Here is a 15,659-nt window from a genome sequence, read left to right as displayed (position 1 = left end):
GAATTGACAAAAAATTGGTGACTTCAATTCCTGAATCACTAACATTTGATGGGCCCCATGTTCCCTCTCTCTCCAAGCTTTAATCTTGCCCTTTCATGTGGTTTTTTCATTTTCTTGTACCAAGGTCCCCACTCTGATGATGGACACCCAGTTCTCTGAGTTCACACCAGACATCACTCCCATCATGCTGGCTGCCCACACCAACAACTACGAAATCATCAAATTGCTTGTCCAAAAACGAGTCACCATCCCACGGCCCCACCAGATCCGCTGCAACTGTGTGGAGTGTGTGTCCAGTTCAGAGGTAGACAGCCTGCGCCACTCCCGCTCCCGGTTGAACATCTATAAAGCTCTGGCAAGCCCCTCACTCATTGCCTTATCAAGTGAGGACCCCATCCTAACTGCCTTCCGCCTGGGCTGGGAGCTCAAGGAGCTCAGCAAGGTGGAGAATGAGTTCAAGGCTGAGTATGAGGAGCTCTCTCAGCAGTGCAAGCTCTTTGCCAAAGACCTGCTGGACCAGGCTCGGAGCTCCCGGGAACTGGAGATCATTCTCAACCACCGAGATGACCACAGTGAAGAGCTTGACCCTCAGAAGTATCATGACCTGGCCAAGCTGAAGGTGGCAATCAAATACCACCAGAAAGAGGTAAGCTGAACTCCTCTATTTTCTGGGAAGCTTAAGACCTCCAGAGTCCAGAACGGCAGAGCAAGAGTCAGCATTTTTCTCCCACTTAGCCCTCCACCAAACAAATGGTTAGATAGGCCTCAAAAACAGTTAGGTCCATTTAACCAAGGCACATACAACCTCTGCATATTTTTTCTTGATGGCCAGATAAGTAGGGAAAAATCTGATTCTATGATGGGAAAACACTCATTCATTCAACAAATGCTTATTTGGCACTGTTCTAGGAGTTTGGGATACAGAAAACAAGCATGACCCTGCCTTCATGGAGCTTACAAGGTGAACTGTAAGCCAATGATCACATTAGTGAATATATAATTACAAACTAACCTAAGGTCTCTCAGGAAGCACTTCTGAGAACACATAAAAAGGACCCTACCCGATATACTGGGGCCATGGCGCTAGTGATCACAGGGGGCTTGCTATCTGGACGCTGGTAGTTGTTGACAGAACTAAGTTATTGGCAGCCCCTCTGCAGGAAAGCTGAGATATGCCTCTAAAAAATAGAGTCACACTCAGGGCGTGTGGTTCTGTAGAAGGCCAGAGCAACATCTGTGATGGTGTGACTTCAAACCATTAGGGTTCACCTTTTTAAGGGAGGTCAGTTCAAGCAGATCACAGCAGAAGAGGCTTTTGCTGTCCAGCTCAGCTATATTTACAGTTTAGCCAGTGCTGTTCTATGCCATCTTATCAAATAATTGTGGGGAGCCTTTCTAACAGGCCTTATTTCAGCTCTTTAAGGAGGAAGCATGGTAGAAAGAGCAAGGACTTTGGAGCCAGAAAAACTGAGGATGGAAATGGACTTAAGCTGGATGGCCTGAAGAAAGTCCTTCAAATTTCAGGACATTAGTTTTCTCATAAAATGGAGATGACAAAATTTCCTCCACTTCATAGGATTACTATGAAAATAAGTGAGAATATGCTAGTGTACAATGCATGGCCCAGGAAGTACTTTAATGTCCATTTCTAGCTCTCTTCCAATGCTACCTGAGGTCAGATTCAAACAGGCTGAACCCAGCAGTGCTTGCTGTCTGAAGGGCAACTAACAGTGCCATCCCTTCACAGGTCCAGGCTCTGAGGCAAATCACATATGTGCTCCCCTGCTCCCTTTCTCTCAGACAAGAAAAAAAATACTATGCCCTTTTTTTTTTTTTTACTATCCCCATTTTTTAAATGGAGTTACCAGGGATTGAACCTAGGACCTCATGCATGCTAAGAACGTGCTCTACCACTGAGCCATACACCACATACCATTGAAATAAGGCAAAAAATGAGTACTGAGGCAACCTCAAAGGGGATAAAACATGACAAAAGAGCAACATGGAGACTGAAAGGACTGTATTGGGGGAAATAGTAAATGGATAGACCCACCCCTGAATCTCCTTATCCTGTTTTTGCAACTACTTGCTTTAAGGTATTTCATAAAGCCTGAAATTACTCAACATCGCTTTTCTCTTCTGAAAAATAGGGATGATAACAGGAGGACTTACCTCCCTGGAGAAATATAACGTTTCAATAAAATAAAGCAAGTAATACATTCATGCATAGGACAAGATTCAGCATAAATTAGGCATTTAATAAATATTAGCTGCTATTATTATTCATTTTCGTCATTACACCCAGGGGACACATGGTGTATGATCTGATTCTGTGTACTAAAGTTGTAGGTAATAGATATAGCAACAGCCATCCCCTCCCTCAACCTGCTTCCCTCTCGCCACCCTGCTATTGATGTGTAGTAGCTGTTGTGTTAAGTAGTCTGCTGTAAGGTCTAATTGACTTTTCTTTACTTTTATATGGGTGTATATTTCCATTAATGATGTATATTCCAATTTCAGTGTGTTTTTCATTTTATATAAATTGTTATACTATAAGGAAAAAAATCACAAGTAGTTTTAGAATATGAATTGCTTCCAGATGACAAAATGATTAATGGGAATAGAAAGGTTAAAAAATGGGAACATATATTGCATAATATAACTAAAGTTTGCATTCCTTACCTCACCAGATAGTAGATAAACTTCATAATTTTAGGCCCTCATCCCCCTGAAAATTGACAAAGCATTTATTTTCAAACAGTTTCACTACAATATTTCATCAATTTTGTATTGGTAGATTATCTCCCAACTACTTTATCACTTGACCCCTTCTGCTCATATAACCTTCATTTGCCAATTTTAGTTACTGTTCCATTTGGAAACCATTGTGATGACTTCCTCACTCTCATGGGAATCTGTTTAGCATATGACCATGAAATCACCCGTGGGTTCTACATTCACTGCCCTCCAGTCCTCATTAATCTCATCATTTTTCCCTCATGTTTTAGCCCTTTTACTTTTCTGAAACTTTGTCCCCATGCCCCTTATTTCATAATTTATCTTATTACTGTTATTACAGAATACTTCCATGTTCCTATACATTCATACGATATATTTCTCAACTATCATTTTACCAACCTCAATGTGGCAAAGGGTTATATTTCTTTTTGCTCTCTCAATTAAGCATCAGAGATTCCAAAATTGTTCTCAGGTTCTATTTGCTGTGTACATCCAAGTGGAAAGGATCATTTGTCTTATTGTGGTAAAATATACATAACATGAAATTTACCATTTTCACCATTTTTAAAATTTACAGTTCAGTGCCATTAAGTACATTCATGTTGTTGTGAAGTCATGACCACTAGGAGTCATTTTTTGAAGATGCACAAGTTTTGGGTGTTGAATTCTTCTTTCAATAGTGAGCCCACACAATTAGAGTTTCATATTTTGCAGACTGCATTATTTTTAATCCATAACACTGGAAAAGCAGCATCTTTTGACTATTAAAATTATAGTATTCAGCCGGAATACAAAAGTAATCCAAAAAGTGCTGTATTTATACAAAGATCAACAATTTTAGGCCTGGTGGCACTCACTTATCATTGGGAATCAAATCAATGAGAACTTTGGGAATTTATTAGACTGAACTGTTTCAGTCAGAGCACTTCAAACTCCAACTCCAGTTTTGCAGTAAATGCAGCAAGGACAGTGAGTGACTCTCAACTTCAATGACAATAATTTCATGGAAAAGAATATACCTTCATAGAGTCACATAAACTCAAATATGGCCCAAAGTTTAGTCCCATGGCCAGAGACCTCAGAATTATTTTAGGATTTATATATTTAGCTCCACATTTTCCAAGATAAGTTATCTTAACAATGGCCACAGATAAATTTTAGTTTAGTTTCTCTTAAAACTAAGCTGCATGAATTAGCAGGGCAGGCTTGAGAATTCAGATATACCTTAAGGTTTGCACTCCAAAGGCACTGCTCCCAAAATTTAAAACATGATTTCTACCCATCAAAATCTATAAATCTCTTCTGAATTGTGGCTTTGTTTCCACTAATGAACTCTGTAATCCTTCCCAGCTTGTGAATTGTAGTTTTTTTAAATGTGTGGTTCCATTGAGTCTCAAATGATTATAGTCTCTAATTGCTCTCTACTCAAATTCACATGTCTATTTTAAGACCAAACACTCTCACCTCAAACAAATCATCCTTATTTTGGGGGTGTTTTTGTCATACTCCCAAACTCATCCTATAAGACACTATCACTCTGATACCAAAACCAGGCAAAGACACTACCAAAAAAAGAGAATTACAGACCAATATCACTGATAAACATAGATGCAAAAATCCTTACCAAAATATTAGCAAATAGAATCCAACAGCACATGTAAAAGATTATACATCATGATCAAGTGGGGTTCATCCCAGGGACACAAGGGTGGTTCAACATACACAAACCAATGTAATACATCACATCAACAAGAGAAAGGACAAAAACCACATGATCATCTCAATAGATGCAGAAAAAGCATTTGATAAAATTCAACACCCGTTTATGATAAAAACTCTCACCAAAGTGGTCATAGAGGGAACATATCTCAACATAATAAAAGCTGTATATGACAAACCTACAATGAGCATAGTACTCAATGGTGAAAAACTCAAAAGCTTCCCACTAAAATCTGGGACAAGACAAGGCTGCCCACTATCATCTCTCCTATTCAACACAGTCTTGGAAGTCCTAGCCACAGCAATCAGGCAAGAGAGAGAAATAAAAGGGAGCCAAATTGGAAAAGAAGAGGTAAAAGTGTCACTATATGCAGATGACATGATACTATATATAGAAAACCCTAAAAGGTCCACACAAAAACTACTAGAACTAATCGAGGAATTCAGCAAGGTAGCAGGTTATAAGATTAACGTACAAAAATCAGTTGCATTTCTTTACACTAAAGATGAATCAATAGGAAAAGAAAGTAAAGAAACAATCCCCTTTAAAATAGCACCCAAAGTAATAAAATACCTAGGAATAAATTTAATCAAGTTTAGTGTGTTTGGATAAGAAACACAGTCCTGTGAGCTACTGAGGTTCTAATAATTCAGGTATCTTTGAGCACTTCATTCTCAGAAGCTCCTGATCTGAGGAAGCAGACTGATAAGTTTGTTCAATAAATATCTGCAATCTAGTCATTTAAAAAGTGAAACATACACACAGCGCTTAAGGCCACAAGGATAAAAAAGTCACTATCTTGATAATTTATCACATTATACAATACATTTGATCTCTAATTTTCATCATACAAACTCTCCTGATGTAGGATGTGATGGAATTAGGCAAACCAATCTTTTCTTTGGATACAAATAAACAAATGAAAGCTAACTTTATCATTCTATTATACTTATAGCAAGTGAACTCAGGTTTTCTATGTTAGATAAAATTCCTCAAATTCCTTGGAAACCTATAGTTTATGTGTGCTTACTCATCAAGATGAAAAATATATTAAGATCTTAAGTCAATCACACTCCAGTGTCTGGTGGAAAACATTCAGTTTGAAGGTTGCATGTTGCAAGTCCCTAAACAAATTGGAGACATCTTTTAAAAGGTCAGCTTTTCTAGATGACCTTCAGGTCCTGAAGAAGGCTAGACAAGAATTATCTCCCAGGCCCAGAATTATTCAAAGGAAAAACAATCTCTAGATAGGGATGGAACAACTGAGATAAAAGAGAAACTCTGTCTTCTTTTTCATACTTGATTCCATGCTTAATTCCAGTTGTACCATGTGGTTCTATCTTCAAAAATAGGAAGGTTACTTCTCAGTGTCTATACTCAGAACAGGAAAAAGCAGGTACACCACTTCACTTTCTAGTGTCATCCCTGCTGACACCCTGTTCAGTCTTCTTTTAAAGCATGCTGTGATTCCAACTGGGCAGACATATCCAGTACAAATGGAAATTTCCTCAATAGGTGGCGGTGTTGTAAGGGAGGAGCATCAGAGACTCCTGCATCAGGGAAGAGTACCCAAAGATAAGCCTGCTCACATCAAAAGTTTCAAACAGACAATGTCTCCGTGTCTCTTAAACCTTGAGCTAAAAAGCTTTATTCCCCTCCCCCCGCCAAAAAAACCAGACAGTTCTTTTCCCTATAAAATGAGCTGTAACACAGCTGATTTTCCCAAACTGGAAGTTAGAGAGTTGCTAACGTTAAAAATTTAGAAGATAATGGTTTCAAGAAAGGCCAGTGTTTCCCCAAGTTTAAGTTAGAATAAAACTATTTAAAAGCGATCAATATTGTCAGAATTTGTTATAATCTAGAGGCATGTGTATCTATGTGTTTTCAAGTACAGATTTTGTTAATGGCATCTTTAATCAAAGGAATCTGAAACACTGAAGTTGTATTTCCTAACTGGGGCTCTCATGTCTACTTGACAAGAATACTTGCATTGAACTAAAAAAAACCTCAAGATGCTTTCAGCATTGTACTAGGGTCTTTTAAGATGAAATTGTGACAAGGGGTAAAGAGTTCAGTAGTTTTCCTTACCTTGCTAAAATGCAGTTTCATTCTTCAGAGGTATAAATGGAGATCATTTTCAAAGATTCTTTATTACCCTGAAGAGATGTGACATTTGGGACTGATGGATAGTTGTATCTGTCAATACAAATAACTTCCAAATAACTTCAGGAACTAGAGGGTTTTTTTTCTTGGGGTTGATTTTGGTTGGTTGGTGAGCTAAGGGTTATATAGTCAGAAGAAAAACACATTTTAAATGTTGCCTGGAGGGATAGGATTCTTAAAAAATAAGAAGTATGCCCTAGAGGAAATGGCTAAATACCTCTAGTCTATTAAGATATGGCTGTTAATACAAGAACACAATAGTCAGCTTTGATGTAAAAATATATCTAGTTGTATAATAGTGGGTTAATAATGTTCATAGTTACATAAACCCCTGAGGAACAAAACCTTAGCCTTAAATAGAAAATAATCCACTATTTCCTAAAAGGCTGCTTTCTCATCATTGTTTTTTCTTCATTACTATTCCTAATAAAACTGAGTAGACTCCGAAAAAGAATTTAACTTGGTGGGAAAAATAGCTCAAAAAAATGAAACAAAAACTGACTCCAAGTGTAAGTTTGACATGGAGTGAAATGAAGCATCTCTGATCTCTTAGAAAATAGGTGTAAAACTATTGGATAATCTTTATATGTCACATAGACTTTCAGGAATTTCATATAGACATTTTTCAGATGTCCCTAAAACATCCTGATTTCATATATTATTTCCCATTGTCAGATATATCAACCCAAGGCTTTGAAAACTAAATCACTTTGTTTGTTCCTTTTTACCACTGAAGGTAGGCAGAAAAGTTATTATAACTCATTTCACGAACAATGAAGGACTATATCCCAGAGATTTGTTCAGGACTATCTATCTGACAATGACAGAAGAACTTCAGACTCCTGGTACAATATTTTCTCTTGAGTATACTCCACCTTCTGCTGAGCAGAGTTCTTTTATGCTGGCTTGGTAGCCTCCAAATTCACCATCAGCTAATTTAAGATGACCATAAGTTCTTTGATTTGTGAATGAAATTTTATTAGTTAAAATCTGTTAAAACACATAATAAAATAGTGTGGACCAATAGCTAATAAGGACTACATTCAATTATAATCTAATAACTGGCAGCAATCGTCACACATAAGAATGCAACTATGCAGTCACAACTTCCCACACACTTACAGCCAAAGCACACAGGGATGAAGAATTAGTTGCTTCCTAATTCATTACAATCTACCAGCCTATCACCCTTGGTTTCCGCACCTTTAAGTCTGTCTCGGAATGGTGAGCCTATCCCCCTCTCGATCCCTCCATGCCATACAAGAATTGGCTTTGGTGTTGTTCTCAAGAAGATCCAGAAAAGGGCTAGTTCAGATAAAAGTCTAAAGGAGAGACGCAAGATTCCAATCAGAGGTAACCAATCAGTGGACTGCCAGGTTAGTTCATCCATCTCCCTCTAACTGGGCTTTTAAGTGCGTGACCTGTGTCAACTGCCAGCCAAGTATTTCTACCAATATTAACAACTTGCGGTTGGCTAATTTTCATATGACAAAAACAGGGCTTGGTTCATAAATGTGCTTAGAAACTAACTCTCTACCATGGCTTTCCACCATAAACAGCTCTGTAACTGTTGACAACTTGTTATTTTTCTTCTTTCTCCTGATAATACCTTCCCTACTAGCTCTTATTCCTAAGTATTTTCTTTCTTTCTTTCTTTCTTTACTGAAGTACAGTCAGTTACAACATGTCAATTTCTGGTGTATAGCACAATGTCCCAGCCATGCATATACATACATATATTTGTTTTCATATTTTTTCATTAAAGGTTATTACAAGATACTGAACATAGTTCTCTGTGCTATACAGAAGAAACTTTTTTAAAATCTATTTTTATATATAGTGGCTAACATTTGTAAATCTCAAACTCCCAAATTTATCCCTTCCCACCCTCTTTCCCCAGTAACCATAAGACTGTTTACTGTACCTCCAAGTCTACTTCTGTTTTGTAGATGAGTTCATAGTGTCCTTTTTTTTTTCTTTTTAGATTCCACATAGTGTCCTTTTTTTTTTCTTTTCAGATTCCACATATGAGTGATATCATATGGTATTTTTCTTTCTCTTTCTGGCTTACTTCACTTAGAATGACAATCTCTAGGGCCATCCATGTTGCTGCAAATGGCATTATTCTTTTTATGGCTGAGTAGTATTCCATTGTGCAAATATACCACAACTTCTTTATCTAGTCATCTGTCAATGGGCATTTAGGTTGTTTCCATGTCTTGGCTATTGTATATAGTGCTGCTACGAACATTGGGGTGCATGTATCTTTTGGAATTAGAGTTCCCTCCATTTATATACCCAGAAGTGGGATTGCTGGATTATATGGTAATTCTATTTTTAGTTTTTTGAGGAATTTCCATACTGTTTTCCCTAAGTATTTTCTTACTTCCTACACTTACTGCTTATCACTATTAACTTTATTTCTAATTCTTTTCCATAGAGCAAACATACTTAACACAACAATCCATTGCTTGGGGCAGGGTTACATCTTAACAATTCATAATCACATATAATCACACAAAGCAAAAATTGCAATAATTCTGAGGTGCAATTATAGTACAATCTTTCCAGGTGACTCATCTAGCCAAGAGGCTAGACTGTCTACATATTATGACATTGCAGCATCTTCCTGTTTGACACCTAGCGACCATGATGACCATTAGTTGTTTTATAGGCTGGTTCAAGTTTTATCTTGTTTCAATGTCTGGACTCGTCTCACAGATTTCTCTTGATGTATTTTCATGATTTGCTTGAGTAAGTGTGGTTGACTATGTTCTCTCATTACTACTAACAGTTTTAACAAGCTCACATTAATCCGTTGTGGAATTGTTATAAAGTCCATATTCCAGAATTCTACTTGGAAGAATAGCTACCCTTCAGCATCTATCATATTTAAGAAGCACCAGATCTGTCCATTTACAGTTAAATTGCTCACCAAATAGAATTCACAGCAGATTGATGGTCTCTCCTTGGATATGTTTCCTGATCTTGCCCATGTATTTATGCTTTGAGTTTTATTTTGACACAAAATTATAGCCCAATTTCCTAAAGCCCAAATTTCTAGTGGAGAGTGTGTATCTTCCCTGACTGTTTCTAAGCCTTTAATTAAAGTATAGATTCTTTTTACTTTTATCCAGTTCCTCTGTTGTTCTTCTTGGTTACTACATGTATAGATTTCCTTATTTAACTCTAATCACTAGTCTTCCTTATAAAACTGCTCCTATTGGAATGGAGGGATAAATGGTTACTTCCTGCTTTCCCACTCCTCTATTTAGGTTAATTTAGCATAGTTCCTTTGCACTACACCTAATATTTATAACTTTGGACATAGTACATATCTAGAGTCACCTATCCTGGGCAAGTAAGTCTCAGTTTGTCCAGTTACTGCAGCAGCAAAGTCCCTCAATCTGCTGTCTGGTATGGCTTATATCTGGTAGCCACAGTAGTTACTTGTAATATAACTTTTATTTCTCTTTGTGTCTTTGTTTACCCCTGTAAGTCTCCTGGATCCTTATCTAACCTATCAATCTTTCCACATAAAATTCTATTGTGAAACTTTCTCATACTAATATGTTAGAGTAGCTCCATAATTCTTATTTTCAAAAGAGTCCCTAAAAAATATAACAAACTAGTGAATATAACAACAGAAACAGACTCACAGATACAGAGAACAAACAAGTGGCTATCAGTGGAGAGAAGGAAGAGGGGAGGGGCAATAGGGATAGGGGAGTAAGAAGTACAAACTATTAGGTATAAAATGTCAGGGATATACTGTAGAACACAGGGAATATAGCCAATTTTTTATAATAGCTATAAATCAAGTATAATCTTTAAAAGTTGAGAATCACTATATTGTACACCTGTAACTTATGTAACATTGTACAGCAACTATATTTCAATTTAAAAAATTTTTAAAGAGAGTCTGTGGTAGCTTTTCTTGATACAGCAGTCTCTTTCTTAAATTTGTTAAATAAACTTATCCTGAAATTCAGTGGCTAAACTGACTTATGTTCCTCCTGCTACAGCTCATCCAAATTAAGACCTAGTTATATAGTCTATAATTTCCCCTATTTACCTTTGTTCAATTGTTTGTTTTTTTTTAGGTTTTTTTGTTTTGTTTTTGGTTTGGTTTGCTTTTTGTTAATGGAGGCACTGGGGATTGAACCCAGGACCTCGTGCATGCTAAGCATGTGCTCTACCACTGAGCTATACCCTCACCCCTCATTTACCTTTAAAGGTAGTTAATTATCTGTGTATGCAGACCTCACTTAGTATTAGATGCAACATCTGTAATGTTGGTTAGCTCTAGAACCATCTGTATTAAATGTCTTTTTAATCCCTTTGACTATAATATGCTTTAGGATTACGTGAGTTGGTAGTCTGGTTTTCACCAGTGTGGATTGACTTCTACCTGTCATTTCTTCACAATTTTCATACACCATTTTGTCTAATGGTACACTTTACGTCTTTAGCTAGTTGTTGCCCATGTTGTGAGATGCAAAGGCCATTCTCTAAGAAGGAGGACCCCAGTGTCCATGGGCTTATCTGAAGGGTAGCTCTTCTTCCAAATGGAAGTGAGGGTACTGTATGGCATGCAATTAGAATGATCAGTGAATTTCCTGAATGTGTACTTAGTCCCTCTCTGTTTTGATATGAGGGTCCTCCAACTATTACATTCTCCCCCTCTGGTATTTGTAAATTACTGTGGCTGTACCAGTCCACATTTTGTCTAAATTCATCATTGCTCCTAGTTCTCCGTAGTTAAGATTTCTATATCAAGGTTGCAGCAGGTTCTCTTATCATAAGCCTATCAGTTATTCTTCAGAAATGTAGTTATACCCAAGAGGGTGTACTTTATCCACTTCTACTGTGGACTATCATCTCTAAGCCTGTGCCATAAGTGTTTGACTTTCCAAAGGTGAATCATTTTTGTTAGGGCTTTCTCTAGTCCTTCTAGTACTAGTGCTTTTCTCTTGTTATTTGCTGTAACTTGCCATTTCTATTTGGGGAACAATATTGTAGAGTAGTTGTGATGTGGGTCAGCATTTGAGGGAACAATCCTGCATTGGCCTCAGCTTTTTCAAAGGTTTCTCCCTAGCAAGAGTTATCTGTAAGCCTTCCTTTTTGCAGTTTTACTATCTGGTAGATGTTGGTTTTTCAGAATTATTTCCTCTAGTCTGCTATAGCATCCTTTGGCTGACACGTTCTGTCCAAAAGGACAAGTAATTAGTTATAACTTTTCAAGTAAAATTGCCCCAATATTGTCTTATTAATGTGAACATATTCACTATAATGCCATCCTGGGGGATAGTCCCCTTCTAGTGTCCACTCATTGTAGAATGGTAAAATTGGGCCCCAAGACGTGATAGAGTTCATTAGGTCTTCATTCCATTGTTATGTAAGGAGTTTCTTTTCTTTGCTATTGTTCGTGCCTGTTATCAGAAATCCCAGCAGGAGAACAAGTACAGGTAAAGAACCATATTGCTAAAGTCAGAGATTTTGAAATAAATACAAAGAAGAAAAGAGACCAGCATCTGGTGGAAATAAATCAAATCTTACTTGTTCGATAAGAGATTAATAATGAAACTGTGCAGAACTAGGAGAAAAACTCTTATGGCTAGTATTCAGGAAAACCAGACTTTATTTGAAACAGAAATTATCAGATCTCACATGCTGGTGGGGACAAATTAGGTCTTATCCATTTCTTAAGTCATTGTTTATACCAGAGAGTACTCCTTCATATAATTCATCTACATCTAACATGGCCTGATCTTCATCTATGTTTAACATGGCTTGATCTACATCAAAGATTAAGTCTTCATCTTCTCTTGGTGTAAGTATTGATTCTAAGTCTGAGAAAGCAGCGAGGTCTGGTAGTGAAGCTTCCTCAGAAGGAGATGCATCTGTTTCTATCGGTTCTGCTCTATCATTTTGCTCTACACAAGGCATTTGTTCTTGTGAAATAAACTGTAAAATCTCTTCAGCTATTCTTACTAACTGGGCTACACAATTAACAAGTCCACCAACAATGTCAGGGATCGACACAGATTCCATGCCTCTATGCTCTCCTCAGTAGATAAAATATTACTAAAAAGCTACAGTAAATGGACTCTGGGTGACAATGGATCTTATGGGGCTGGCAAAGGTTCTATGGTTGGTTTGGTTGAAAAATGAGGCTGTTGATATGATGATGATGATCAAGTACAGAATGAGGCCAGTGGTCCTCTAGTGCTTTCTGATAAAGTTGGTGAACCTCCCACAAAATGTATATATGGTATTCCTGTTTGTATTGGTAGTGATTGCTATTATAATGACCATCAGACAGATTGTCACAGCCAAGAGAAAACAGCAAAGCAGATCTAATAATGGAAAAGAGAAATATAAAGTTAGTATCCTTGAGCCTTTATGCATCCTACAGGTTCTGGCTATAGGACAAGGTTGAAAGAGCACCCCTAACTATTGCTCCTCCTTTCTTGGTGGTTTTATGAGGATCTACTACTCATACTCTTCTTTACACTTCTCATAGTCTTTACCTCTTCTTATAGGATTTGAGAACAAAGTGAGCAGAGGCAATGTCTATCTTTCTTGAGTATCTCTATTGAGGAAGATACATTCACTCAGAGTCTTTCAATTCATTCTGTCTTTACTAGTACCTTTGCCTCATTGCCATTTATATCTGGTGATGCTGAATTCTGTGTTTTTAACAATTCAGTACTAAAGGTTCCAATTGCCACTGCAGTCTGGGGATTATGGTAAATAAAAGTCTCTCATTCTGTTTCCAAATTTTGTATAACTTCTGTTATAAAATTAGTTCTTCAGTCATCTCCTAGTACTGCCAATATTCCATATCTAGCAGCTAGTTCTCCCAATTTTATCCAAAGCCATGGTCATACTGTTCTCATCTGCATGTCTGGTATGCTCTGTAAACCCTCTTCCTAATCTTATACTTCTTTCAAGTAATATTCTTTGTTTAAAAATCTAGAGAATGGGGGGGAGAGTATAGCTCAGTGTTAAGAGTGCCTGCTTAGCATTCACAAGGTCCTGGGTTCAGTCCTTCATCAAAAATAAATAAATAAACCTAATTACCTCCCCCCTAAAAAGAAAAAGAAAAAAAATGACCTTAAAAATCTAGAGAATGGCCCAATATAATCTACCTATCACATTTGTCTAGTTTACCATCCGTCACTTTCCTTAAAAATGAGTTTGTTTAGGATGCAAGTTTTTAGTAATTTGACATATATTGCTTACTTATTTGATTCATAGATTTTTTTTTTCACTCTTTCTCCTCTGCTAACCTAGAGTATTCATGTGCACATGGTCTGAGATTTCACATGCCCATTCTGCAACCTTAAATTAAACTGACAAGGGAGCTGAGCTGAGGCTTGGAGTTCCCAAGACTACAGAGTCTGCATTAGTCTGGGGGGGTCAGATTGTCCCCTCTTTTATTCTAAATAGATTATACTGTCTTTCATTTGTGACGAGCCGGTACATGTCCTACATGAGTTGCTAAATTCATTTCATTGATTTCTTTTCATATCTCCCTTCACCAGAATTGTTTTTCCTGCAATAGCCTAGTCTGTAGTTTTCCATTTATTAGAGACTCTATCTCCAGTCTATGACCGATCAACATAGCTATATACTTTTGGCCAGTTGTTTTCTTAGGCATATATACATATTAAATTTCTAGCTACCAGCCTGTAAAGCCAGGCTGGTTTCCTTTCCCCAGCCTTAGTCAAGTTTTTTTCCTAGTGGAGAGTATTAGGAAGCAGGCATCCATCTCACCTTCAGGATACTGCCAAATCTATCACTGCCCTGTTTCGAGCAGTTCTGACCAGAGTGGGGCCCAGCAAGGCACAGGCTTTACCCCAGCTAACTGTACTCCTTAAACCTTTATTGGAGCACAGCAAATCATCAGCAAGCTGGTCTGTGATTTTCACATGGAGCTTGCTGGTTTCCACAGGGTATGGTTTGACCCACTCAGTTATATGCTATCTTCACTTAGCATGTCCTGTCAGAACCACACATTTTTTGTCCAAAATCCTAACAGGAGACATGGGGTTTACCCTGATGATAAGGGTCAGAAACATAATAACCAGTAGACATGATTTTGGTTGGATGCAACTTTCCACCTGAAACATGGGAGAATGGGTACTAGACGCATGCAGTTTATTTTATTAACTCAGAGGATCTCTGCTTTTGTGTATTGTGTTCTCTTAGGCATATATACATATTAAATTTCTCTATTTTTTATTGAAGCATAGTCCGTTTACAATGTTGTGTCAATTTCTGGTATACAGCACAATGCTTCAGTCACACATGAACATATATTCATTTTCATATTCTTTTTCACCATAAGTTACCTCAAGATATCGAATATAGTTCCCTGCACTATACAGTATGAACTTGTTGTTTATCTACTCTCTCTATATATATATCAGATCTCTGCTTTTGGATTAGAGAAAAAGCAGACTGGTAGAAGGAAATAATGGGGAAAAAATCATGAAAGGAATTTGGCATTAATTTAGAGCATGAATAGCCCATCAGCAGAAAGACCCAGAAGGTATGTATTAAATAGTACTAGAATTATGCTGTGCACCAGAAATTGACACACTTCAACTGACTATACTTCAATAAAAAGAATAGTACTAGAGAGCACCATCACATTTTTCAAAGGAAGCAATAACCTACTATGATGCCCATAGCCCAAGGGCACAAGAGGGTGATAGAAACATACACAAAACCTATTCAACTTCTGGCTCCCCTTTCACCCAGTTTGTTTTCTCAGCTTTTCTACCTCCCTCTTGGATTCTTTTGTTAATCCTCTTGGTCGATACACCTCCATTCATTCACCTCCGAGTTTTCATTCTATTTCATTCTCTCTGTATCTCTACCTCCCACTACCGCTTCCCATCATCTTTCATTCCATCTCTCCCTAAACTGGGCAAAATGTAGGACTAAATTAGAGTTCATTTATCAAATTGACATTGTATTTATAAAGTTTTACATTACACAATCTAAAGGCAAAAAGCAGAGAGGT

General features: G+C 37.4%; 2 protein-coding genes across 2 annotated transcripts in view; one reads left to right on the top strand and one right to left on the bottom strand.

Moving 5' to 3' along the window:
* TRPC5 (transient receptor potential cation channel subfamily C member 5) overlaps positions 1-15,659 on the top strand; it is a 228,123-nt gene that overhangs the window by 136,864 nt on the left and 75,600 nt on the right. Inside the window, exon 3 of the mRNA XM_006193322.2 lies at positions 125-646. Within this exon, the coding sequence (XP_006193384.1) occupies positions 125-646 (522 nt within the window). The remainder of the gene's footprint in view (positions 1-124; positions 647-15,659) is intronic.
* TRPC5OS (TRPC5 opposite strand) lies at positions 12,317-12,676 on the bottom strand. Its single transcript, XM_006193324.1, has one exon. The coding sequence runs from the start codon at positions 12,674-12,676 to the stop codon at positions 12,317-12,319; it is 360 nt and encodes a 119-aa protein (XP_006193386.1).

This window comes from Camelus ferus, chromosome X (assembly GCF_009834535.1).
Source record: "Camelus ferus isolate YT-003-E chromosome X, BCGSAC_Cfer_1.0, whole genome shotgun sequence".
NCBI lineage: Eukaryota > Metazoa > Chordata > Mammalia > Artiodactyla > Camelidae > Camelus > Camelus ferus.
The sequence above is the reverse complement of the archived record's forward strand: the minus strand, read 5'-3'. Positions and strand labels throughout refer to the sequence as shown.